The sequence below is a fragment of the Acomys minous genome (assembly GCF_964271855.1).
Source record: "Acomys minous genome assembly, chromosome: 11".
In the NCBI taxonomy this organism is placed as follows: Eukaryota; Metazoa; Chordata; class Mammalia; order Rodentia; family Muridae; genus Acomys; species Acomys minous.
The window spans coordinates 74,282,628-74,307,836 of NC_140492.1; the positions used below are offsets into that span (position 1 = coordinate 74,282,628).

The 25,209-nt window shown below is 50.6% G+C and overlaps 2 protein-coding genes across 3 annotated transcripts; one reads left to right on the plus strand and one right to left on the minus strand.

The window, feature by feature from the left end:
* Nucleotides 1-1,511: 1,511 nt before the first annotated feature.
* Nucleotides 1,512-21,120, minus strand: TOP3B (DNA topoisomerase III beta). Of its 2 annotated transcripts, none has more exons than XM_084801914.1 (18): nt 20,993-21,120; nt 16,518-16,672; nt 15,390-15,521; nt 15,089-15,195; nt 13,504-13,578; nt 11,653-11,849; nt 10,631-10,787; nt 9,911-10,024; nt 8,530-8,620; nt 7,756-7,910; nt 7,524-7,629; nt 6,803-6,949; nt 6,519-6,692; nt 4,663-4,791; nt 4,055-4,204; nt 3,623-3,723; nt 2,871-3,072; nt 1,512-2,085 (listed from the first exon to the last, which is right to left on the minus strand). In XM_084801914.1, the coding sequence occupies exons 2-18, from the start codon at nt 16,585-16,587 to the stop codon at nt 1,607-1,609; spliced, it is 2,586 nt and encodes an 861-aa protein (XP_084658040.1). In that variant the 5' UTR covers nt 16,588-16,672; nt 20,993-21,120; the 3' UTR covers nt 1,512-1,606. The 2 variants fall into 2 exon arrangements, with proteins under 2 accessions (XP_084658040.1, XP_084658041.1); XM_084801915.1 differs by lacking the exon at nt 20,993-21,120 and adding an exon at nt 20,768-20,976.
* VPREB1 (V-set pre-B cell surrogate light chain 1) lies at nt 19,347-24,232 on the plus strand (the record flags this gene model as incomplete). The annotated part of the gene is made up of 4 exons (XM_084801446.1): nt 19,347-19,355; nt 20,744-20,876; nt 20,969-21,133; nt 23,660-24,232. The coding sequence occupies 4 exons, from the start codon at nt 19,347-19,349 to the stop codon at nt 24,022-24,024; spliced, it is 672 nt and encodes a 223-aa protein (XP_084657572.1). The 3' UTR covers nt 24,025-24,232.
* Nucleotides 24,233-25,209: the final 977 nt, after the last annotated feature.

Here is a 25,209-nt window from a genome sequence, read left to right on the forward strand (position 1 = left end):
CTCTGAGCGCCCCAGCTTCCAGAGCAGAAGAGGTGATGGCCAGGAATGCAGTTGCATTAAAGACAGTTCAGCTTTAAAACAGGTCTCACCTCTCGTCCCAACTGTCGTCAGTGGACAGGTTAGCAATGATGACGAGGCTGTACAGCTCTAATGGTGAAAGGTGAGTGGGTCAGGAGTTGAGTATAGCTTAGATAGCTACGGGTATCCTGGAGTTTCACAGGAAAGGGGTGACTTGAGGGGAAAACAAAGGGCTACATTAAAATGCCCGTGAGGTTGAAACCTCAGTATAAAATTTAAAGATGGGTTTAAGGCCTGTAGGAAAGTCTTTCCCCAAAGCCCAAGCCAACCAAACGACTGAGCTGCCTTCCGCAGTCTATGCAAGATGGAACTGGGCCAAATGGGCAGAATGCAAAGGCACAGCCTTGTGCTGGGTACCCAACTCAGATGTGGTCGTACTGAGGTCCCAGATTCTGACTGGAGTGGAGAGGACAGGCTCTGAGTATCCTTTTTGTCCTATAGCTTATGCTTCTGTGCCACATTCCAGCAACTTCCAAGTAGCTTTCCCAAGGCGTCACCTCTCTCTGTTGCATATCTGTTCTTTTAGGGTTGCCAGGGCTCAGGTGGGAAGTGCTGATGGGGCTACATGGACAGGCTGCTACATGAACTAGTTGCCTTATGGCTTTCTCATGAGTCTACCAGGCTTGTGTGACTGTGAATCTACTGCAGAGGGAGGGTTCCTTTGAGGAATGTTGGCTGCCTCTCAGGCAAGCGTTTTACAGAGCTGTCTTGGGCAGCTATCTCGCTGAGGCCCTGCTACCACATAGCAAGGCATGGCCAGAGGGCTGCCAGTTTCTATCACACCTAAAACAGGAACCCATGCTGTGTGGGTAGAGAAGGGAACACAGGAAGGGGGTGCAGCCAGAAAGGTGGCCGATTGCTACACCCAGCTACCACAGAGCAGTCTGGCTTAGAGTATTTTTTGAACTTGGCATCTGACCAGCTTCAGGGGGGGGTACCCAGCTGCCTCTCTGAGGCAGTACAGACTCATGATGAGGAGTCACAATAGACTCACGATGTCACCAGAGTCACACACAGGCTCTACATGCCAAACTTGGTGTTTCTGAGTGGCAGCCATAAAAATACGGGTTAGGGATGAGGACACTAGGCCACAGGTGGTGGGCAAGGAACTGAGAACCAGGCTGAGTACTTCTGGCTCTGCCTGCTCCACCTGGTTCATCAAGACTTCTTTGGGTTGCCGATGTCCATCTTCCTGCTAACCTTAGACTGCCCCATTTGTTGTATGCAGCTACCTGACTGTGCAGCACACACTTGGTGTGAGCTACTGACTGACTGTTCCCCATGGTCGCAGACTTGGAGGCTTTCTGGCTGGCCCTGGCATGGCGCGGGCAGAGTGGGTTCACGTTAACCATGGCCAGGACAGAGGGTAAAGGTGAGCCTCATGGGTTTCCCGGTTCACCAGTAAAAGGACCCAGGCTTTGTCCTCCAGAGAATACAAAATAAAAAGCATTTTAATGGTTTCCGTGGCTCAAAGATCACCATGATGTGTCTGCATCAAACTGGGGCTGGAGGGGGGCAAGATGGGTTGTCATACGAAGTAAGCAGCCAGAGCTGACATCTTGTCTTTTGGCCGTCTGGGGTTGGGCTTTCCTGGAGGTCTCCGGCCCCGCGCCCGCCCACGGCCCTGCCTCCTTCCAGGACCTCGGTGCATGGGGTGGCAGGAGGCCGCGTGTTTCAGCTCCACCAGCTCCTGGAAGACGGGGTCACAGAAGATGCAGCCTGTGTGCTGTGTCTCGTTGCCAGGAAGTGGGGACTTGGCTTTGTTGAAGTCGACATCAAGCAGAGCAGCCTCGCAGGTGTTGCAGGTGTCAGCAGATACCCGTACTCGGTGGGCATTTTCAAAGCAGTGTGCCACCACATTGCATGTATTGCAGGCCACCTTCCACTTGGGACCGGAGGTGGGGTCCAGAACCAGGACTCCATTCTCGCATTCGACGCACTGGCCAATGCCCAACATGCTCAGTGAGTGCTGGCAGGTGGGGTGTGTGCATTCATTGCAGCCCATGCCTGAAGGGAGAGGTCAGATGCCATGTTCAGAGCAAAGCAAGCCTGCCCTGCTTCCCTCACCTCTGGCCGCTTTCAATGTCAGCCTGCGAGATGCTGCTCCAGCACAGAATGGTACTCTTAACTGCCTTGGGGGCATCTTGTTCGCTGGCTTGGGCTCCTTTGCTTATCTAAAATGTTCAGTTCTCATGCTCTGAGGATCCTAGCTGACCCCCAGGCCCTGCTGTTGCTTCTGCAGCTTATTAGCGGCTATTCCAGGCTGCCCTCAGAGCACTTGGCACTTACCGGCTATGCTGCAAGCCACTGGGGCCAGGAAGAGAGCCTCATTATCTTGCTAGTATGAATGTAGACTGAGCCCACGAGAATTCCTTACAAATGCCATGGGTAACAAGTGCTGGGCACGGAGCCCCCTGGCTCCAGGCTCGGCATGCTCTGCTTAGCCTGGACACACGCTCTTCTTTTCTACCAGAGAGTGCGAAGGGAGACAATGGCAGTGTCTGAGAACCTAGGAGGCCTGTCTGCCAGGTTCCTATCTGCCTGCCTCTCACTTAGCCCAGCCCCTGAAGGGCACAGCTGGCTCCTGCCCAGATCCTAAGTAAACAAGCTGCTTGCTCAATTATGACCAGGCATACCCAGGCCAGATAGGCTGTCCAGTGACTGAGCAGTGGCCCAAGTATTTTCAAAGGTCCCTGATTCAGTAACAGTGGGTACAAGTAGGGATGGGTGGGTAAGGGACCCCACTGGTGCCTGCTAAGTATGAAGCTGGGGCTGTCAAGTGCCACACTCACCTTTCTTCATGTCTCGGAAGGGCGGGTGATTATAGCAGTAGGGGCACAGCGGGTAGCTCTTGCCCCGGGAGCCCGAGGACCATAGGACCAGTTCAAAGTCATCCAACGGGCACCGCAGCTCCTTGTAGAGCTTGATGGTACCATTCTGGGGGAGGGTGTAGGTCTCATCACAGTGGGAACAGTGCAAGCGGCTTGGCTTGGCCTGTGGAATGGAAGCAGTAACAACAGAGATGAGGGCTGCTGGGCCTGACTCCCTGGCACACTGCCCTTCCCTTCACAATGCTGAATAGGTAATGCAGACTGCCTAAGAGATCCACAGAATGTAGACGCCAGTGCCAGGCAAGGGCCTCTCAGCCACTGGTATAAGGTGCAGTTGGCACACCTCCCCAGGCTTCCCTCCCTCACAGAGCTGCAGTGTGCGCTGCTGGCTGGTTTGTTAGGTAAAGGTGCTGCTAAGCCTGAGCTCAAGCCTTAGAACCCATTTGATGGAAGGAGGAACTGACTCCTACAAGCTGCCTTTAATCTCCACATGTGTGTTGTGGCATGCATGCGTGTGCGTGCCTGAGTGTGTTGGCCTAGTGGTTTATGTTGTTATTGGTGCTGATTCAAGCCTTTTAATCATTCTGCGTGACAAGTAAGACAATGAACATTATTTCTGCTTGACTAATGACAAAGCAGAAGTTTAAGGTGACGTCTGCACAGGAAAGAATGCTCTGGTCAGATGTGGCTACAGCCCCTCAGCTTCCACATACCTGGATATACTTCATAAATCGATGGCACTTCCCACAGCGTGACAGGGGCTTGCCCGTGGCAGCCAGAGGTGAAAAGGATACCTCCATCAACTCGTCCATGCCTGAGAGCAAGCAGGGCACAGGAGTCATGTCCCTCCTGGTCTTTGGCAGCCCTCCCTCCAGTAAGTGGCTTGGTGGAACTGGGTGAACTAGACGAAGAGGCCACCACACACGATCAAGGATGCAAGTATGACTGTGCCTATCAGCCCTGATCGCCAGCCTTGTATATTCCTGATGTGGATTTTAACTAACCTGTGCCTGACAACGGCTAACGAGGAGGCATCATTGCTGTGACCTACAGAGGCTCAGAGGCCAGATCTGGGAATGGGCCTCAGGTGGCCCTGTCCTGTCGGAACAGCTGCTGATGAGGGGCAGGGAAGAGGCAGGTCTTACCAGCAATAGAATCAACAAAGTAGTGGAATTTTCTCTTGAAGATATCCAGAGTGTGGCCCAGCACCTGGTGGTAGTCAGCTTTGCCCTGGGCAATAAGGTTCAATTGCTTCTCTACTGCGCTGCGGATGGTGGGCAGTACCAGCTCTGCATCTGTGAGCAAGTGGGTGGACGCTGCTGTGGGCATCCAGGACCTTGCCACCCCCCTAGGCAGGCAAGAACATCTGTCCTGCTCATCCCAGCTCTGAACCAGTCTTCCTGGGTGCCCGGGCTGCTTGTCTACAGAACTGAAGGCAGCAAGGGCAGCTCATACTGCTACGAGGCTATTCCTGGTTTCCCATCAGGAGTCTGTGGAGAAGGCTTGTGCAGAATGGCCATGTCTGTGCTGTACTTCTCCATCTCCCACAGAACTGGGGGCACTTTAGGGGGCAGAGCTGGTGGGTGCCTTAGGAGGAACCCAGGTTTGGTTTGCAGAAGACCTGTTTCACCTTTGAAGCCATGATAACTGCTCACCCACCAACTCCCTGAGTCCCCATAGTCTGCAGCGGGGACTGGGGAAGTGCGTGAGGGCACTGGGCCTCTGCAGGAGGCGGCAGGGGGAGTGCACTCACCAATCTTGTAGTACCCGTGCACCAGGACGATGCCGAGGTTGGTGGGCTTGAGCCGGCGGCCGCTCTCCACAGTGACGTAGTTGCGCTGGCAGATGTTGTTGATGTGCACTGGGATGCTGGCATCAGTGCCTGGAACGCACAGCACGGCTCTGGGTATTCCTCAGCCTGCCCCAACTAGATGCTCTGGACTATGTACTCTAGTTCCATTTTCCTGTCACAGGAACCCTGTTTCTTGGACCCTCCCAGCACCCATAGGAAGGAGTGTTATGTCACAAACTAAAGCCTACTTTGCTCACTGGGTCCTGCATAGCTCCAGAAGCCACGATGCAGAAAGATTCCCACGGCAGAGCAGGGCTGTCTCTGCATGGTGCCGGCACGCCTGTGAACCCAGGGATAGCTTTCACTGGAGTTTAGGTTTTTTGTTTTTGTTTTATTTTGTTTTCAAGACAGGGTCTCTCTGTGTAGCCTTTTCTGTCCTGGACTCGCTTTGTAGACCAGGCTGGCCTCGAACTCACAGAGATCTACCTGCCTCTGCCTCCCAAGTGCTAGGATTAAAGGCGTGCACTACCATGCCCGGCCTGGAGTTAGTTTAGTTTTATAGTTAAAAGGCAGAGGCCCAGAGTGGATAAAGGACTCTGTTATGTCAGAGAGCATTTCCTGAACCCGTTGAATGCAACCCGGCCTCTTCCACCTGGAAACGGTGGCACGTCCATCCTCTAGACACCAGGGTCCAGCTGCCACCAGAGAGCTCACAAAGCCACTGTGGAGCCAGGCAGGTGTCCTCTCTCCTACGTCTCCTCTCTCTACAGCATGTTCCCCACTCCGCGGATGCAGCTTCTTTCACCCTGCAGAAGTTTCTTGGCAGCGAAGACAAAGTGGAAGGCAATGTATTCTGCTGGGTGTTGACCAGCGGATGTGAAAAGGAGACTTAACACTGACTGCACTCCTGTTAGTGATGGCAGAGGAACACTTTCTTTCCCATGGGTACTCTGAGCAAGTTTTACAGGGGAAGACACTGGCACTAGGGATTAAACAGCCTTCAGAGGTTCCATGGCTCATAGTCAAGGGTAGAAATTGGTCCCAACCATGGCAGTTTGCACGTGCAAGACTTCCTGGATGGTTGCTATAGTCAGTTTTTTAAAATCTTTTTTTTAAAAGACAGAGTATCATTCCATAGCCCAGGCTGGCCTTGAACTCGTGGCAATCTTCCTTTCTTAGCCTCCTAAATGCTAGGACTACAGATATGAGTCATTAAGTCTAGGTAGTTAAGCTTTTTTCATACTACCCTATGGACCTTGTTCAGCAGCACTGCCTTTACTCACGTTCCTATTCAGAAGGCCACACAAGCACTCTGCCCACTGGGTCCAGACAGTATGTAAGGCTACTAGGAGTCATGAGTGTGGCAAAGGTTCTTAGCACTGCACCATCCATCAACAGGACCTCAGCTGCAGGCTGAGGCTACTGCCAGGATTCACTTTAGGCACGTAGGCCCTGGGGGAAGCAGGCCCAGAGCAGAATCCTAGGGCAGGCCTGCCTAGCTGTGTGACTGGGGAGGCTGCTGGTCTGACCCAGGAGCCCTTCACAATACTGGACTAACCGTGAGTCTGGTGGGCACTTGTCAGTGTGCAGCAGTCCCATGGTACAAGCCTGTACCACAGTCGTTATATGGAAGGCCAGGTCCTGATGGTAAGGCCTGGGAAACGGCTTTACACAGTGAGTGTGACTGGATCCACGGTCATAAACTGGGCCGCCTGTTACCGCATGCTGAGCCAGATGCATGCGATCACAGGCAGGTTTCCCAGCATCAGCTCTCGACCCAGGCCCTAAGAATGAAAATCCTAGATGTGGGTACCCACCGATACCGTGCTTCTCCATGAGTGTGATGAGCTCGGCCTCAGTCAGATAGTCTGGCGGGCTTGTCTGTTTCTCCAGCATCTTCACTTCACCCACAGTGAAGGTGTCACCCTTCTGGCATGTGGGCAGACTCTCTTCCAGGGGCACACTCTGCCAAGGCATGATCTCTGTGAAGCCTAGAGAGATACCACTGCCATTTGAGGTTCCCACTTGGGCCTCCCATCTAGGGATCCCACAGTATCTGTGGAAATGAGAAGAAAGGGACTCCCGTGGCTTGCCCCTGTACCTGGGGAGATAACTGTCTTTCCCATGCAGGTGAAGTGCTCAGGCCCGATGCTGAAGGAGATAGTGCTCTGCAGATACTTGCAGTCATGGCTCACTGTGGCAATGAAGTGTCTGGTGATGTACTCATAGAGTCGCCATGCGTCACCCCCTGTAAAGGCTCAGTGTCACCAGGCGCCCAACAGGGCCTTGACATGGGCACCAAGGAAGTGTGCTTAGTTATGCTGCCAGGGATTGGGTGTAGGCCTTAAGCGCATGCCAGGCAAGCGCCATTCCATTAAGCCCCTTGCCCAGCCTCAAAGCCTGAAGGAGGAAGGAACACCCAGGCGAGGGAGGCTGCCTCTGGTGCCTGGGTGGCCCCTCGGTGTGTCCAGCACAGGCCTGCGCGGAACTCTTGCTTCACATGCTCATCTGCCGCACTCCTGGCTCCACTGACACTGCTCTCCCTTGCTACAGGCCTTCTGGAACATGGTCTGGGTAGGCGCTCTGCTACTCGGCCTCATCTGCCCACCACAGCTGCCTGTGTGCTGATTCTCCAGCTGCAACCACGTCACTGCTGTCTTAGCTGCTTGTGGTGAGGGTCCATAGGCCACGGCAGGCTGTGGAGCGGCCGTCCTGGTAATGGGCCTGACCCTGTCTAGGTGCCACGCGCTGGTAGCGGCTTGCCCTTCACACCCTGGAGGCTTGGGGAGTGTGAGGACGCTGAGAAGAGGGACACCCAATACCTAATTCAGCCTCTGTAGCTGACTTCATAGGTGTGATGGGAGGATGGTCACCAGCATCGTGGCCTTTGCGTGGGCGGTTGATGCCTTCCGCTAAGAGCTGCTTTACCTGAGGGAGGGGAGGCAAAGCATACTCAAGTCAGGCTGGCTGCCTCCCACAGGTCTACGGTTTGGCCAAACCCTGCCCAGAGGCCACAGCTGATGGGCTGCGCAGGGCAAGGCCCACTCTGCTTACCATGTCTGCCCAGTACGGGTGGTTGGCCTGCTGTCGCAGAGATCCCTTCAGGTCAAAGTTCTCAGGATAGTGGGTGGTTTCTGTCCGTGGGTAGCTGATGTAGCCCTGTGTGTATAACCTCTCAGCTATTTGCATGGCGTGCTGTGGTCCCATACCTGCCCAAAACAGGAGGCATAGGAGCCTGAGGTGTCTGGAAGGTGGCCAGGGTGCACCCAGGGGCATTATTATCTACCCCACAGATAGTTCTCAGTGGGTAGTGCCTGTCCAAAATTGAGGTCCTAAACCTGTGAAGGTGGCCCAGTGGGCAACACTGCTCACTGCTGCATGTTGCCACTGTACAGTGCTGGTAGCAGTGCAGAGGACACACTCTAAATTCTGTCCACATAGCTGGAACTAGGCCTCTGGGAGCTGAGCCTGCTAGGACTGCACCTCACTTCTGAGCCCCTGGTGTCTGCACTCTAACCTGGGAGTTGGCACTTGGCTACTGATCATCTGATGGCAATGCTGTATCAAGGACCAGCCCGTGAGGGTAACGCTTAAGTACACAACTGTCAAGGACCACCAAATTTTCAGCCTAACTCTTGTGGCAGCTGAGGAAGCAGTGCTAGGAGGAGTCCCCTTCTAGAACATCAAGATAAAGGGAGCTCACACGCGACTCAAGACCTCCACCCCCCAATCTCATACATCACAGCATGAGAGTGGCTGGGTCTGGGCTGGATACTCCCGCACCCGGCTCAACGGTGTGGGCGTGCTTCAGAGAACTGTTTTACATACCCAGAGCTGAGCTGGCCACACGCAGCATCTCCACAGTGTTCAGAGCAAGTGGTCTCTGCTTGGCCTTTTCTTTCCTGCTCGTAGCCTCCACCTGAGGGCAAGACAGATAAAGTGCTATTTGGCAAGATGAAGAGGCCACAACAGGGTTGAAATGTGTGGACAAAGGTCTGAATTAATTCCTTTGGGCTTTCTGCAGTCTGAGAATTGAGTATTTAGGTCAGGAAAGGGGGCGGGGGACATAGATTCTGCTTCTCTTGAAGGAAATGGGAAAGAAGTGAGGGAGTTAGATGGTAAATCCCACAGCCCAGGGCTGTTAGGGAAACGGCTGCTGGTGGCTGCGAACTGGGCCACTAGCATTGCAAAACTTTCCTGTTTTTTAAGGGAAGCTGCAAGTCATGATTTCTATGGGATACCTCACCCTTTCTCAGTGGTTATGATTTTGAAATTAGCTCTGAGCTGTGCTTGTCTGGTGACCTGCACTACCCACTATGGGATGGCATACTCATAGAAAAGCTGACTCTTTGTTTTGCCTCCTGCAAATATAATCCAAACAAACCAGCCAGTCTCCTGCCTTTACCACCCTCATTCAGACTGGCCAGGGCAGCACATTCCAGATTCCAGACCAACAAACATGTACTGACCCTGGGGATATTTGAGTACACGTGGCACTGGAGGCTAGGGTCCCCTGGAGGGGATCCTCATATCAGAGTGACCAACGTGAAACAGCCTCACATGTGAACCAGCAGAGCCCGAGCGAAATGGCACCAAGGCAAAGTTTGGAAAGGCAATCAGAATGTGACTGAAGAGGGCCCGGAAGAAGGCCAATGGCGGTGAGTTGTCACAGCAGCAGGGCCTCGCCTGTGATGGCTGTGACCCGGGTCTACCCTGGGCAGCTCTACCATCTTTCTAAGCACCAAGAGGCAACTGCTCTGACTCAGAAAAGCCCTGAGGAGGAAACACCACCCGAAGTGTGCAAGTTGACTGACTGTGGGATCTCAGACCTGCCTCCTTCTAGCTGTGTGACCTCCGGCAAGCGCGCCAGTGTGCACACAGGTGCCTGTGCAGCTGGCAGCTTTGGACACTACAGAAAAGAAACATCTGTGTGAAACAGAGCCCCGTCAAAGGAGCCTGTGCTCCTGGGCCTGTTGGGGGAGACAGTGGAAGTGGCTGGGAGTGGCTAGGCGTGGCTGGCGGGAGGCAGTGCCCTACAGCTGCTGCGCTGGCACGAGCGCACTAGGAGTGTGCGTGTGAGGAGCCACTTATTTGTCCAAGAAGCCATCTGTGTTTCACAAAAGGCAGAGAGGCATGGCCCGAGATCACAGTGACTCCTCTGATCCCGTATTTCTAGGGCTTGTGACAGATGTGGACATAGAAAGCATACCCGAGCTTCTTTCTCTAGCTTTGTCATATTTAGAAACATCTGCGCAATCTCCCGGTCGAAAACTCTAACACGGTCCCAGTCGAGAAGCAGAGACTCCTCTCGCTCGGTGTGAACCTGCCGGGAGACAAAGGGAAGCACACAGACATCGCCCATGTGCTGAGCTGTGCATCCAAAGCTGCCTCCCTACTCCTGCCGTCCACCCACGGCGCAGACACTCCTGCTGAAGGCCAGTCCAGCAGGAGCACAGGGACAGAGCTGTGCCTCTCACTCTACCCTGCCTGTCAAGGCCTGGCAACTCACAGTACCTTCCCATGCCCACACAGTCCTCAGCCCTAGAGGCAACCAGAGGAATCTGTACTGTTCTAAACCTGTTGTGCTTTAGAAGGCTTTGGTGTAAAAAGGCCCTGAAGACCACCAATAATGTGTGAACGCCAGTCTTCATCCTGTGCAGACACCGTGCCGATGGCTAACCTCACCTCCACCCACAGAGAGAACGGACTCCCACTTGTTCAATGCGTCCCGCTACAGCTCAGCCTCACTGTCTCCATGAAAGCTGGGGCCCCTTCCTCCTGGGCACCAGGACCAACGACTGTTGGGTGTTGTGACTCACACCTGTGCTCTCAGCCTGGAGGCAACAAGGCCCTCATGCTGATGGGGGAAACTCCCAGAATCCACAGCCCAAACCTAAGCAACAGAACAGCAATAGAGAAGGACGAGAACCTTGGCCTGCAGCACCCAGTAGGTCTCTGGTTTGAAGGACTGGATTTTATCATGTCTTTCCACACAGAATCCCAGGGTAGGAGTCTGACATGGCCCAAAGGAGATGAGAGAGCTGTCTAAATCGCCGTATTTTCCCTGGAAATACTTTGTTTGGAACCTGGAGGGTTGGAGAAGAGAAAAAAAAGGCTGATGAATAATTCATTCTAGACAAATCTCAAGTAAACCTGGCTTGTGGACCTAGGGGGATATGCAGAGAGGTCACACAGCAATGCTGCTGCACACTTACAACAATGCTGCCGCACACCTAGCTACAACAATGCTGCCGCACACAACAATGCTGCTGCACACCTAGCTACAACAATGCTGCCACACACAACAATGCTGCTGCACACTTACAACAATGCTGCCGCACACCTAGCTACAACAATGCTGCTGCACACTTACAACAATGCTGCCGCACACCTAGCTACAACAATGCTGCCACACACAACAATGCTGCTGCACACTTACAACAATGCTGCCGCACACCTAGCTACAACAATGCTACCGCACACAACAATGCTGCTGCACACTTACAACAATGCTGCCACACACCTAGCTACAACAATGCTGCCGCACACTTACAACAATGCTGCCACACACCTAGCTACAACAATGCTGCCGCACACTTACAACAATGCTGCCGCACACCTAGCTACAACAATGCTGCCGCACACTTACAACAATGCTGCTGCACACTTACAACAATGCTGCTGCACACTTACAATAGGAAATGACGGAGTGTAAAGCCATGGAAGAACAGTGTGTGCACAGAATGGAGCGAGGACAGAGTGCATTCCATGAACACTGTCCCAAGCATGAGTGTGTGCAAATAATCTGCTTATGAAGCGTGATCTGTGGGATGTGCATCTGATAAATACGTAATTCTTTTCAGGGTTTAAGAACGGGCATCTCTGGTAGCTAATGCAGGCTCCTCGGGCCCTAGGGAAGGCAGCACCCTGGCAGGTGGCAGGGAGCAGCACCTGGTGAACGCACAGCCGATGCGCAGGTCTAGCTCCTGCCGGGCATCCACCGAGAGTGCCTCATTGTGGTCTGGCTCACTCAGGCGGGTCATGGCGTTACAGATGTCTGTGTCGGTGATGGAACTGAACCTGGCCCGGAACACTGTCTTCTCACCATTGTGGGCACTATTCATGACAGGCAGAATGGCATCAAGAACCTGGGAGGAAGAACACTGTGGTCAATTCCTACATCCCTGCCTCTCACTCTTTACCCCCACTGCTGGGCTGGCCTTCTGGGTTAACCCCCCCCCCCAGGCCCTCCCCTATCCCTTTGCCCTTCTAGACATCTCAGCCTCCCCACAAAGCCTTGCCATCTTGCTGTCTTTCTGGTTTCTCAACACAGTCCCTTTCTTAGTGTTGTCCTGACTGCTACCCTCTCACTTCTCTTGTGCTTGCACCCAGGCCAACCAGTGGCTGCTAGTACCAACACCAAGGGCCTCAGGGCCCAAACCCTCCCCATTCTGACAGCAGGGAGCTTGGATGGATAGTGGAGAAAAGACAGGAAATTAAAGAGAAAAATGAGTAAGAAGGGAAGGCGGCAGCAGGCTGTGTGTGGGTGGGCACAGGAGGTCCTGGAACTGAGACTCACTCAGGCTACGCAGGGGGAGCAAAGTCACCAGAAAAGCTGAGGCATGCAGTGGCACCATTATGGGAAGGCTGTGGCTCAGGGGCTGCTACTGTCCTAGCCCCAGAAGCAAAGGCGCTCTCAGGGTTACTTCTGTGAGGTAGACCAGTGAATGAGAGGAGAGGGGATCTGAAAAGGGACAGCATGGAGCTGAGTTAAGAGCACTTGCTGCTCTTGCAGAGGACTCAGGTTTAAAACCACGCGTAACTCTAGGTCTGGGAAATCTGATTTTTTTTTAAACTTCTGAGGGCACCAGGCACATACATGGTACATATACATAACATTGGTAAAACATTCAAACATATTAGGAGATATCCAAGGAGATTTCCTTCAGCAAGTGAAGGTCTGCAACAAGCATGGAGCTAGGCCAAACACTGAGAATCCTAACATTTGGACCTACCCAAAATGGTGCTTAAAAACAAACCCAAACAGATAATAATTATGATGACAACCACGATCATAATGTGTACCGCATGCATGCATGGGCTACAGTGTGACTCAGAGGTCAGAGGACACCTTTCTTGAGTTGGCTTTTTCCTACCAAGCGGGCCTCTGGGGATCGAACTCAGGTCATCAGATTTAGTGGCAAGTACCTTCACCAGATGAGCCATCTTGTGGGCCCTAGTTCATGTGTTAAACTTTTTTTTTTTTTAAAGATTTAATTATTTTGGCCGGGCAGTGATGGTGCACGCCTTTAACCCCAGCACTTGGGAGGCAGACGCAGGAGATCCTTCTGAGATTTAGGCCAGCCTGGTCTACAGAGTGAGTTCCAGGACAGCTGGGGCTACACAGAGAAACCTGTTTTGAAAAACAAACAAAAACAACAAAAAAGGTTTACTTACTCACTTTATGTGTATGAGTGTTTGTCTGTCTGTCTGTGCCCTATGTGCATGCTTAGTGCCCTCGAAGGTCAGAGGAGGGCATCAAATGCCCTGGAGCTAGGAGTTACAGATGTTTGTAAACCTGTGGCCTTTGTAAGAGCAATTGGTGCTTTTAATCACTGAGCCATTTCTCCAGCCCTTGGTCTATGCATTTAGAGTAGCTACAGATTTTCTGAAGGAGGAGGAATGGGAGAGATTTTTTGAGCCACTATACTCCCTATGTTAGCCTTAGGAAGAGTGTGACAAACTCCCATCAGGACAGTGGGAGGAAGGTCTAAAGGGAACCAGAGTGGACTCCACACTCACCTCAAAGCAAATATTCTCGCCTTCCTTGTCACAGTCTAGCCACAGCACAACATAGTCACATCCTCTGCCCTCCACCTGCCACAAAGCACATGTTGACAGTCATCCCTGTGACAGTCCCCTCTGGGGACAGGAGATGGAACCAAGTAGGAGGAATGAGCCTGGGCTGAGTGAGAAGCTGTCTGCAGTGAGGCTGTCTCAGCAATCAAGAAGATTTTGGCTCAGAATTATCAATTTTTTAGATAAAAAACACAATGACAGTAGGATCTATCCTTCTGCATGTGGTGTGGTGCATGTCCATGGCGTGCAGGTGCATGGGCATGGGCATGCAGATAAGCCCTGTGGGGCAGAGACCAGAGGGTGTTGCTGGGTACTTTGCTATACCACTCTCCGTCTTTTACAGACAGTTGTGAGGACCTGGGTCCTCTGGAATAGCAGCTAGTGCTCTTACCCACTAAGCCATTTCTCCAGTCCTCACTCCTCTGTCTTATCCCTTTAAAACAGGGGTTCTCACTAAACCTGGAGGTATTTAGTTGGCCAGCAAGCACCAGGGATCCTCTGGCCTCTGCCCTCCACAGACTGAGCATGGGTGCTGGGATCCAAATTCAGGCTCTTATGTTTGTGTGGCAAGTGCTCTTACCCACTAAGCCATCTCTCTAGCCCTTATGATAGGTCTTTTGTTTGTTTTTCGAAGCAGGGTTTCCCTGTGTAGCCTTGGCTGTCCTGGACTTGCTTTGTAGACCAGGCTGGCCTCGAACTCAGAGATACGTCTGCCTCTGCCTCCCGAGTGCTGTACAATTTTTTGTACAGGTATTTTTAAAACATTTTTACGTTTATTATGTGGTCACAAAATACAGTGTGTGCTCCTTTAATTTCCAGAGGGAAACAGATTAAAGTGGTACTGAGGGTTTTGTTTTTAATATTTTCAAACACATATTAATTTACTTTGATGTATTCACCTCCTTTACTTCCTCTCAGCCTCATCTACTTTCACTGGCTTCTTCCTTTCCTAAAATATGACCTCAAGGCCCCGAACTGCACACTCAAGAGCTGAAATGAAACAGTTAAGTATCGATAGTGGGCCGGGCGTGGTGGCGCACGCCTATAATCCCAGCACTCAGGAGGAGGCAGAGGCAGGTGGATTGCTGTGAGTTCGAGGCCAGCCTGGTCTACAAAGTGGGTCCAGAACAGCCAAGGCTAAAGTATCGATAGTGGTTGTTTTGAGTCATGTGGCTATACTTCTTTTTCTTTAAACTTATCTTTATTTTCCATTTAAAAAAATAGTATGTACATTATTTATCTAAAAATTGGGAAAAACTCTCAACTGAGCCATTATAAAAGCAGAATGTTTGCTCTCCAGAACTGGTGTCAAGGATGTCCGGGTTAGGGAACCAGGCGCAAAGTGCCAGGTGGGCCAGCAGAGTTTTCATGGAAAAGGGAAGAAAGATGGGCCCATGGCCGCCAGCAAAAGCCTCAGTGTCCAAGATGTGGAAGAGGGCACAGATAATGGTGCAACGTGAGAGCTGTGGCACGCATGGCACGGGGAGCTGGGAGGGGCTCTGTGGGCGACTCATGCTCCCTCGCTCACCTGCAGAAACTTGACCATGTTGAGCTTGGGGTTAGCCTCCTTTTTCTCTGTTGGAGCTTGGCTGAACAGCTCTGCAGGGTCCACCTTATCCCACTTGTTGTACTTTCCTGTAAAGCACACTCATGAAGACAGAATCACACTTCATGGCTCACAAGGGCTCAGCGTCTGCAGCTGTCGCCACCCTAGGCGTATGGCAGGGCACATCATGCAAGGATGGGTATGGGTGCACTGCTTAGCTGCTCCCTGGGGAGTGCTGTACAGTGCTCCTCTCAACAGGACAGGGGGAGGATGGCCATCTTACCCAGAAAATCCAGAGTCATCACATGACCGCAGACAGATGTCATCTTGAAGTGGACAGTTTGGCCAGCAAAGGTTCCTGTGTACTTGTGCACTGAACATACCCCATTCAGCCCTTTGTGTGACGACATGTTCCCTAGGGAGGCAAACCATACAGACAAGTGTGAGGCTCAGAGTGGACGCTGTGGGTCCTTGAGCCTACATGTTGACTCTCAGAGGACAAGAGTCCTCTCCCCAGAGTGGTCGCTGATAAACATTCCTCAGCCCCCTTGCAGGCACTAGGTGACTAGGCACTGGGTGATGTAATGGTGCTTAAAGACAAAAGCATCTATGAAAAATTTAACAGTGACTCATCAGTCCCGTTCTGGCTGGGAACTAGAGGCAGAGACTCTTGGGTTCTCACCACATTTCTGTTTTCTTTTTTCAATTTGAATTGTATCTTCAATTATTTAGATTTTAAGGTTACCAGAACCTCCTAATTATTATATTCTACACTATGGTCTCTCAGTTGAACATTCCTGGTACTTGGAGAGGAGATGATGCCTTCCTGGACCCCGCTGGGCCTTCAGACTGTGTGTTCTCAGTCTAACTTAGGGCTCTTCCTCCTCCATCTGGTAAAGGAGATCAAGGCAGATGTTTGCTACCCAGCGTCCAGGTGCTCTTCCAATTCAGAGGGAAACAACCTCCCATGTACCACCTCAGTGGCAAAGGCCATCCTAATGGGCAAATCTCCCCCTACCTTCCTGGCTCTGAGGTCTCTGGCCGCTTGTGAGTGACATGAGATGTAACTGTAACCACACAAGGGCCCAGCAGACAGCGGTGAGACTTAGTCTCACCTGCCTCCTTCTGGTCATTTCTTGTGCTGTAGACCAATGCCCCTACCTGGTCCAGCACCCTGGCGAGCACTGCACTTTCTATCTCCTTGTTTTTCCTGGAGGCTTGAGCCCTGGTCCTCCATGTAGGGCATAGCACAGCATAGGAGGTTTGCTACTGAGGGGCTTCTTAAAGCTTGTAGATCCCAGCTGAACTGCCAGGTATGGAGCACACTTTGGAAAAAGAAATGCCTAAAAGCATAAATGACTGTGCTTATAGACGAAAGCACTCAAACAGCCTGGCGTTTGTTTCTTCCTACCTCGGGAGAGGATTTTGGCAATGGATTGTGCCAGGGACGGCTTTTCTGCTACCATGAGCACGGTCTTCATCCCTGCTCCGGGCTGTCAGGGCCCACAGACTGCTGCACCCAGACCCAGGACGACAACAGCACCACACGACTGTCAACGCCGACTCCTAAAGGGAAGAAAAGATACCACATTTCTCTGCGTCCCTCCAGTGCTCAGGGGACTCTGTGAAGAGGGACAACAAGAAGGCACGAGCCAGAGAAAGGAGTGGTGTGCTATGCAACGCTTTCTTCTAGGCAGCCAGTATCTAAATGCAGTTGGCAGTTGCCGAGGGAAGGAGAAATATTTTCATCAGTGCTGTAGCTCTGGGTTAAGTGTCCAGGATCCTGTAAATAACCTAATAAAACTTACTGGTTCACGAAGGTGACATTAAAGTAGAGGGCAACAAGTTGGGAAGAGGAAGGGAACCACAGAAAATAGAACAAAAAAGAGCAGCCAGTGATAAATGTAATAAAAATACTTTATATTCATGCATCAAAATCACACCATGAAACCCCCAACTAGGTATAATTAACATTTGCTGATGACTGGGTTGGTGTGGGCAGGTGAGCCGTGCATCCACAGGAGCCAGCGTGGAACAAGAATCGCCCCGCCCTGTTCTGGGCCTGCACCTGCACTGTAGCCATGTGACCCCCATACTGCCACTCTTGAGGCAGTCATGTAGCCTGGAGGCCAGGTTTCAGGTTAAAACTTCCTATTTCCTTATAAGGTCATGTCCCGCTAACAGCCAGAACTCCTCTTCATGCAAATGAAGCATTCCCAGCACCTGAGTCCCAGCCAATGACATACGCTCACCTTGAAACACCCCGCCCTCCTCCCTGTCCCCGCTTTCCACTTCCCCAAGGTTTATATAGCCCTTATATACCATTAATAGAGCTCCACAACCCAATGGTCCTATTACTGAAGAGAACAGTTACACATGTCATCGAACATGGAGCAGCCTAGAGGTTTCACCCCTACTGACTAGCACTCATGGCACTGCAAAGTACCCTGCATGCTACCAGAGGCGAACAGTAATGATCAGTATCTCCCAGCTACTGTCTCTGCAACCTACCAGAGATTGGCTAGTTATATTAGTACAATAGTGGCACAAAAGTTATGGAGTAATCAATCACTTCCTGATTGGACTTAAGGCTCACTCCATGAGATGGAAGCCATACCTGACACTGCTAAAGTGGCCAAGAACCCGCGATTCGATGGGCCTCTGGCAAAACCAAACACTGCTGCTCTGCTACAGGAACACAACGATAACATGACTGACTCCCAGTAACATTCTTGTACACAAATAACCCAGAGCCTTGCTCAGCTATCGTCAGAGAAGCTTCTTTTTTTGCAGTAGATGGAGACTAACATAGAGATTCTTTGTTTTTTTATTTTTTGAGACAGGGTCTCTCTGTGTAGCTTTGGCTATCCTAGACTCACTTTGTACACCAGGCTGGCCTCGAACTCTCAGTGGTCCACCTGCCTCTGCCTCCCAAGGGCTGGGATTAAAGGCGTGCGCCACCATGCCCAGCTCCTAACATAGAGATTCTTTACTGGATAATATGTAGAGACTAAGAGACTCAGACCTAAATGGAATGTCTTTATCAAATCCCCCTCCTCGGGGCTCAGGGAGCTATGTGAAAGAGGAATCAGAAAGATTTTAAGAGCCAAAAGTGATGGATGACTCTAAGAAAAGTGTCTTCCAAGCCGGGCGTGGTGGCGCACGCCTATAATCCCAGCACTCGGGAGGCAGAGGCAGGCGGATCGCTGTGAGTTTGAGGCCAGCCTGGTCTACAAAGCAAGTCCAGGACAGCCAAGGCTACGAAGAGAGACCCTGTCTCGAAAAACCAAAAACAACAACAACAAAAATAACAAAACAAAACAAAAGAAAAGTGTCTTCCAGACATAACAGGATTGATACCCGTGTGAACTCACAGGGACTATGGCAGCAGGCACAAGGCTTGCACAGGATTAAGCCAGATGGAGTCCCAGCCCTGAGTGAAGAAAGTAGACATGGGCTCCCACCCCTAGCCAAGAAGCTGTCTGCAGTTGATATCCACTGGCAAAATAAAAATTAGTTTTTTCTCGAGGCCAGCCTGGTGTACAAAGTGAGTCCAGGACCGCCAAGGCTACACAGAGAAACCCTGTCTCAAAAACTAAAAAAAAAAAAAAAAAATAAAATAAAAATAAAAATAAAAATTAGTTTTCTCCAACAGAGTCTCAGTGTGTATACTGAGCATACGTCACGGCATGCACTATCTCCAGGAGTAGTCGGCGAGCCCAAAATGAAGTCAATAGTATTTTTTGTAGTCTCATTTTGCTCAGTTTGGGCATTTTTTTTTTGTCTTATTGATATTTTATTTACTTTGATTTTGATTTGATAGGTGTGTGTGTCTATGTGTTTGCATTTTTTTTAAGAGAGAAAAATAAAGAATAACAACGTTGGGTGGGTAGAAATGTGGGGAGGAATTAGGGGAGCGAAAAACATGATCAAATGTATTGTATGAAAAAACAATTTTTCTTCCCACTAAAACTATTTGACACCGCCCACCCCGTCCCCAAACAACAACCCTTTTTGGGGACTAAAAAGAGAGGCAATAGGATGAAAAGTTTAAGATCATTGGCTGTAAGGAAATCCATCTGGAGCCTGTGCCTGTGCTCTGACTAGACAGTTTTACCACCCTAGAGCCGGTTTGGTGACTTCCCTCTCCTTTTTGGTGCTGACTTTGGAAATCAGGCTCTTGCATGGAGCTGTGCTCAGCCTCAGAGCTCTTCTACCTTTCAGAAAGATTTCTGCAGACATGACTGCGGTTAGTCTCAAGGCCTCCTTAGTTTCTGTAAAGGCCCATCTTCCATTTGACGGCTTACAAGCATCACTTATCTATCACACTCACACTTTGACTTAGTAACACTGCTTTTCACTTTAAGTTTTTGCTTATTTTTGTGTGTAAGGGGGGATTGGTCATTGAGACAGGACCTTGTGTAGCCAAGGCTGGCCAAAAATTCACTATGTAGCCAAGGCTGGCCTTGAACTCTCGGTCTTCCCACCTTTAACTCCTGAGTGCTGGAGTTGACTTACTACTTAACATAAACCTACATGACACACCAAATTTGGTATTGTCTGTCAAGGCTCTCGGACTACAGTTCATCCCGTTCTGCAGTTAGGTAAGCAAGTGCTCAAGATAGGTATTGAGGCAAAAAGAGTAAAAGGACAACTTGCTCTATCTTGCCAAATCTCACCAATAACTGTGTCCTTTGGGAAGCACTGCAAATACGGGCATTTCTTTTTGGGTCAGTGTCTTATGTAGTAGTGGATTTAACTTGAAGAAAAGCCCCAAAAGGGTTCAGCAAAGCATGGAATGTCTGAGTATTTAACACTTAAGTGATTTTTTTTTAAAGCTTAATTTATTTATTAATTATACAGCATTCTGCCTGCAGGCCAGAAGAGATGGTTGTGACCCACCATGTGGTTGCTGGGAATTGAACTCATGACCTTTGGAAGAGCAGCCAGTGCTCTTAACCTCTGAGCCATCTCTCTAGCCCTAACTTAAGTGATTTTTAAGCACCTACGGATCTTTTTTTTTTTTTTTTTTTTTTTTTGCACCTACGGATCCTCCTTCTCTGTATCTAGCATGTGCAGGTTTATCTACCAACACCTCTATAAGATAGGAATTAAATTTAAATTTTAAAAAAGTCATTGTGTGTGCGTGTACATATATGGGTGCACAAATATTCCCGGCCACAAGTGGAGGTCAGCGGACAACTTGTGGGATTCAGCTCTGTCCTTTCAAGCACGTGGGTTCCTGGAATTAGGTTGTCAAGCTTGGTGGCGAGAGTGCTGAGCCATCTCACCAGCCTAATTTTAAAAAGCCAGAGTAAATTGCAATTCAGACAAGTGACAAGGGACCTTGGCAAACTGTGTTTGTTTGTTTGTTTGTTTGTTTTTTGCCTAACCGGCTATCAAACCCAAGCCTTTCTGGCTTCTCCCCTGTCCTGTTCCCGAAGGCGCGAGTGACAAACAGGTTAGGAGGGGTCACCGTTTTCCCTTTCACCTTTGCATAAGTAGCTGCTTCACCCAAACTTTCTCCTGGTCAAGCAGAGAGAACAGGCGAGGTCTCTAGGAGGTGGAACCTTCGGGACCGCGGGTCTGAGCCGGGGCGGGCAGCACGGCCTCCCGGAGCCTGTTTCCCTACCCTAGATTCGGGGTGGTGGGAAATCTCACCTCGGGGCCGCGGGGAGCTCGGTGGAGAAGGACAGTCGCCCACTTAGCGCGGGCCCACACCACCCGGAGGCCCCACGGCGAGGGCGGGGCGGCGAGACAGCCGCGCCAGGCAAGGACCCTCCCCCGCGCCCCCGCCCGGGTCTGAGCTCCCGCTACCATTCCGGAAATGCGCGAGGAAAGCCAGCGTCTTCCGCTTCCTAGAGCAGCCAGCAACCCACTGCTCACCCGCTGTGCCGCGGCAGCGCTCGCTCCGGCCGTGCTCTCCCGGTGGCCACCCGCGAACCCACTTCCGGCTCTGTCCGCCTTTGGCGTCCCCTCATCTGCTCTCCGGCGTCGGCGCTTCGTTGTCTGCAAGTTCCGAGGCTGGTGAGTTCCGGGTTCCCTGCTGTCTGCGCACGGTTTGGGGCAGCCAGGGTTCCCCAAGCCTCCACTGTTTATTCTTCCAGCAGCCTGGAGTGGGTCCTCAAAAAACCTCCAGAGAAGACTTACAATAGTGATGATTGTAATTATGATTTTGAAAACTGAAACGAAAACAGATGCTATTAATAATTAAAATAATGTAAACATTTCAGACAGCGGGCTTCTTTCAGTGTTAGAAACGTGTGAGCCAGGATGGTGGCTCACACTAGGAATCAGAAGGCTGCATAGTGAGTTTCATTCCAACAAAACAAACTAACAACAACAACAACAAAATAAACCAAACCAAAACAGAAAACACCATAAAAAATTCTGTAGATCGTACTGTTTGTGTTAATGTATCTGGAAGATGATCTATTAAAAATGTTAGAGCTTTAGTATTATGGAAGTTTTAAAAATAATTTTCATGACTTTCTTAGCATATCATTTTTAATAATCCCAGCACTTGGGAGGAAGAGACAGGTGGATTTCGTTGAGTTTGAGGCCTACCTCAACTACATGGTAAGTTCCAGGACAGCTAGCCAGAGCTACATAGTGAGATCTACTCTAAAAAAAGAGAGCCAGGCATGGTGGCACACGCCCTATAATCCCAGCACTCGCTGTGAGTTCGAGGCCAGCCTGGTCTACAAAGTGAGTCCAGGACTGCCCAGACTACACAGAAAAACCCTGTCTCAAAAAAAAGTATTCTTTTTTTAATCTTTATTTATTATTATTATTTTTTAAAGATTTTTTTTTTTTTATTATTTATACAGTGCTCTGGCTGCATATACACCTGCAGGCTGGAAGAGGGCATCATATCACATCACAGATGGTTGTGAGCCACCATGTGGTTGCCAGGAATTGAACTCAGGACCTTTGGAAGAGCAGACTGTGCTCTTAACCGCTGAGCCATCTCTCCAGCCCAAAAAAAGTATTCTTATCTACTTATTTTCAAATGGTCTCATTATGTGGCTCAGGCTGGCCTGACCCAGGCTGGCCTCAAACTTCTGGTTTTAAGTCATCCTTGTGTTACTAAGACTGGGCCCTGACAGCCTGAAGAAGCCACGGTTGAGCACACACCCTCAGTACATCCATTAAAGAGACAAGGTGTGGGAACACAGAGGAAGGGGATGCAGGCTATCCAGATGAAACCTGATAGGCTGTGGCCAGATAGTGGGGGAGGAGGACCCCACCTATCAGAGGTCTAGGGGAGGGCAATAGGGTAGAAGAGTGGGGGTGGGGCGGGGTGGGGGTGGGGAACAGAAAGAAAAGAGCAAGGGAATTACAATTGGGATGATATATATACATATATATATACACACATATATACACATATATATGCATATCTATACATTTATATGGCTCAGCAGCTTAAAGACAGTGGCTGCCAAGCTGTCCATGTACATACAAAATAAATGAAAATGTAATAAAATAAATATTACATTTGTGTGCCCATATATGGTAGAGGAATACCCAGAGAGGTCCAATGACTTCCCTACAAGTGTTTGGGGCCTGACATGAGGCTTAAGTTTCAGGAGGGAGCAAGAGGTGTGTGTGGTTAAGTAAACATTCGTGGTCAAGGTTGGTCTTGTCCATCCTTGTCAAAGTGATCTGATCCGTAATGAGAACTGAGTGAAGTTCCCTTCAGTGGCTTGCCCAAGTCTTCAGCTTTCCCTTCCTCCCAGAAGGAGATTCCAGGAAAAAAATTTAATTGGGGGGGGGACCATAGTCTGATAGCACAGATGTCTCTCTCTAAATTGTCATTGTAACCTTGGCACGAGTGACAATATTCTGAAGCTCAGCCCCTCCCTTTGCCAATCAGATTATATTCTCTATAGCTTCTTTTTTGGAAGTCTCATTACCTGGCTTTGTCTGAGGAGGGCATATCCAGGTTGAAGGCCCCTCTCTGAGAATCTGAGAACCCCAAGGAAGAGGTGTGTTTTTTTTGTTTTGTTTTGTTTTGTTTTTTTACCACCCTGAGCATGTATCCTCTTGTCCCAGTTCACCAGGCGTTGAAATGTGAACAGGAAATCTGTTTCCCTGGGGCTCAGCTTCTCACGGGGGAGCTGAGGTGACTCTCCCTCAGGGAGATGGCCCACCAGCCAGCTCCTGGGTTCTGGCGCGTGGGTTTCTAGCAGGTGTTTCCTCTCGGAATGCTTCCACGGGTCAAACCCGGAGCCACAAAGGCTGCCATTAGACCATTCTGGTAAGTGACGTTACAGAGCCCAGAAGGCCTGGGAGGGGGGTGAGTAGGAACCAGGAGTGCAAGGAGCCTCTCCTCAAAGAGGGAGGAGAGCGCTTCCCAGCTGACCAGGGCCCCAGGAGCAGTGGCTCTGGGTGGCAGGGGCTGCAGGTCTCAAACCATGGTCTGGACTCCTGTCCTGCTCATGCTGTTGGCCCGGCTCACAGGTAAGGGAACCCTTGGGGCCCAGAGCCTCCTTGCCTCTTCTCTTGCCGCGCTCTGCCTCAGTGACGGGCTTGTTCCTGTCTTCCCAGGCTGTGGCCCTCAGCCGATGCTGCATCAGCCACCGTCAGCCTCTTCCTCCCTGGGAACCACCATCCGCCTCACCTGTACCCTGAGCAGAAACCATAACATCGGCATTTACAGCATTTACTGGTACCAGCAGAAGCCGGGCCACCCTCCCAGGTTCCTGCTGAGATACTTCTCACACTTAGACAAGCACCAGGGTCCCAAGGTCCCCCCTCGCTTCTCCGGATCCAAATACGTGGCCGGGAACCTGGGGTATCTGAGCATCTCTGAACTGCAGCCTGAGGACGAGGCTGTGTATTACTGCGCCGCGGGGCTCCGGAGGGAGGAAAAGGAGAAAGGGATGGCGAGGCAGCGGGGAAGAGAAAAGTAGCTTACAGATTCGGGATCCCAGGCTCTGGGACATCCAGACCCTGAAGTGAAGACGGAGTTTGCTTGGCTTGGCTAGGCTAGAGGAGGGGTAGAGCTCGGGGCTTCGCACAGCCAAGAAGATGGAGCCACCCAGCGTTTCCTTGTGTTGCAGTGTTGCTCTGAGCCCCATCAGATGCTGAATTATAGAATTAAAGCTGTTTTTCTGAGTTTGGCTTGGCTGATTTGTTATCTCAGAACCAACTTAAAAACTGAGGTCAAAGTCCCTGAAAACCGACTAGTCCGGTCAGGCACCATGAACAGCATTTGCCTGAGCCCCACTTACTATGATCATGGGCAGTGGATGACAGAACCGTCTTGGCGGGGGACCTCCTTGCCAAGGACAGCACCATCTCCTATTGTGGTCTCCACAGTCACGGAATAAAGGAGCTCAGCCAGCACCATCACTGGGCCTCCACTTTGCGGGAGAGCAGGTGCCAAGTGACAGGTCTAGAGCAGGTTCCCCTCATTGGTACTAGTGATGTTTTGGGCTGGACAGACCTCCATCATGGGCCTGCCTGTCCTGTGCATTGTGGGTGCTGAGCAGCATCCCTGGCCTCTGCTACCAGAACAGAGCTCTTGCTCCCCAGTGTAAGGGATGACAGCCCCAGATAGCAGTGAAGGCCCAGGGTGAGAGCAACGCATCTGCTTTCTGTGCAGGGGAGTGATGGGCCAGCCAGCATTTAAAAAAAATAAATAAAAATATATATATGCACACACATACTATACACACACACACACACACACACACACACACACGCATGAATTCTTTTATTTTCTTTCTTTCTTTTTATTTTTTGAGACAGGGTTTCTCTGTGTAGTCCTGGCTGTCCTGGAACTCACTCAGTAGACCAGGCTTTCCTTGAACTCAGTAAATCCACCTACTTCTGCATTCCAAGTGCTAGGACTAAAGGCACGTGTCACCACCACTCTGTTAAATAATTCTTTATTACTCAGCTGGTTTGTAAGTCAATTGTCATTCTGTAAAAGTCAAAAGAGGGGAGCATTAAAACTGTGGTTACATAATGCTAATGAACACATTACAAGAATAGTTGTAGATTGTGACTTCAGTGAAAGTAGCTAGCGTGAAGGGAAACGCAAAAAGCAGAGCATTCCTGTAAATGTTTATCAGCTTAAAATAGACTGCTGA

Bases quoted from the DNA above. Each gene is read 5' to 3' on its own strand.
- TOP3B (XM_084801914.1), bottom strand. From the start codon at position 16,587: ATGAAGACCGTGCTCATGGTAGCAGAAAAGCCGTCCCTGGCACAATCC. The intron at 13,579-15,088 runs GTGAGCGAGGGA...GCTTTGTGGCAG, and splicing joins ACATGGTCAAGTTTCTGCAG to GTGGAGGGCAGAGGATGTGA. The intron at 4,792-6,518 runs GTGGGTACCCAC...TGTGCGTTCCAG, and splicing joins CATGGAGAAGCACGGTATCG to GCACTGATGCCAGCATCCCA.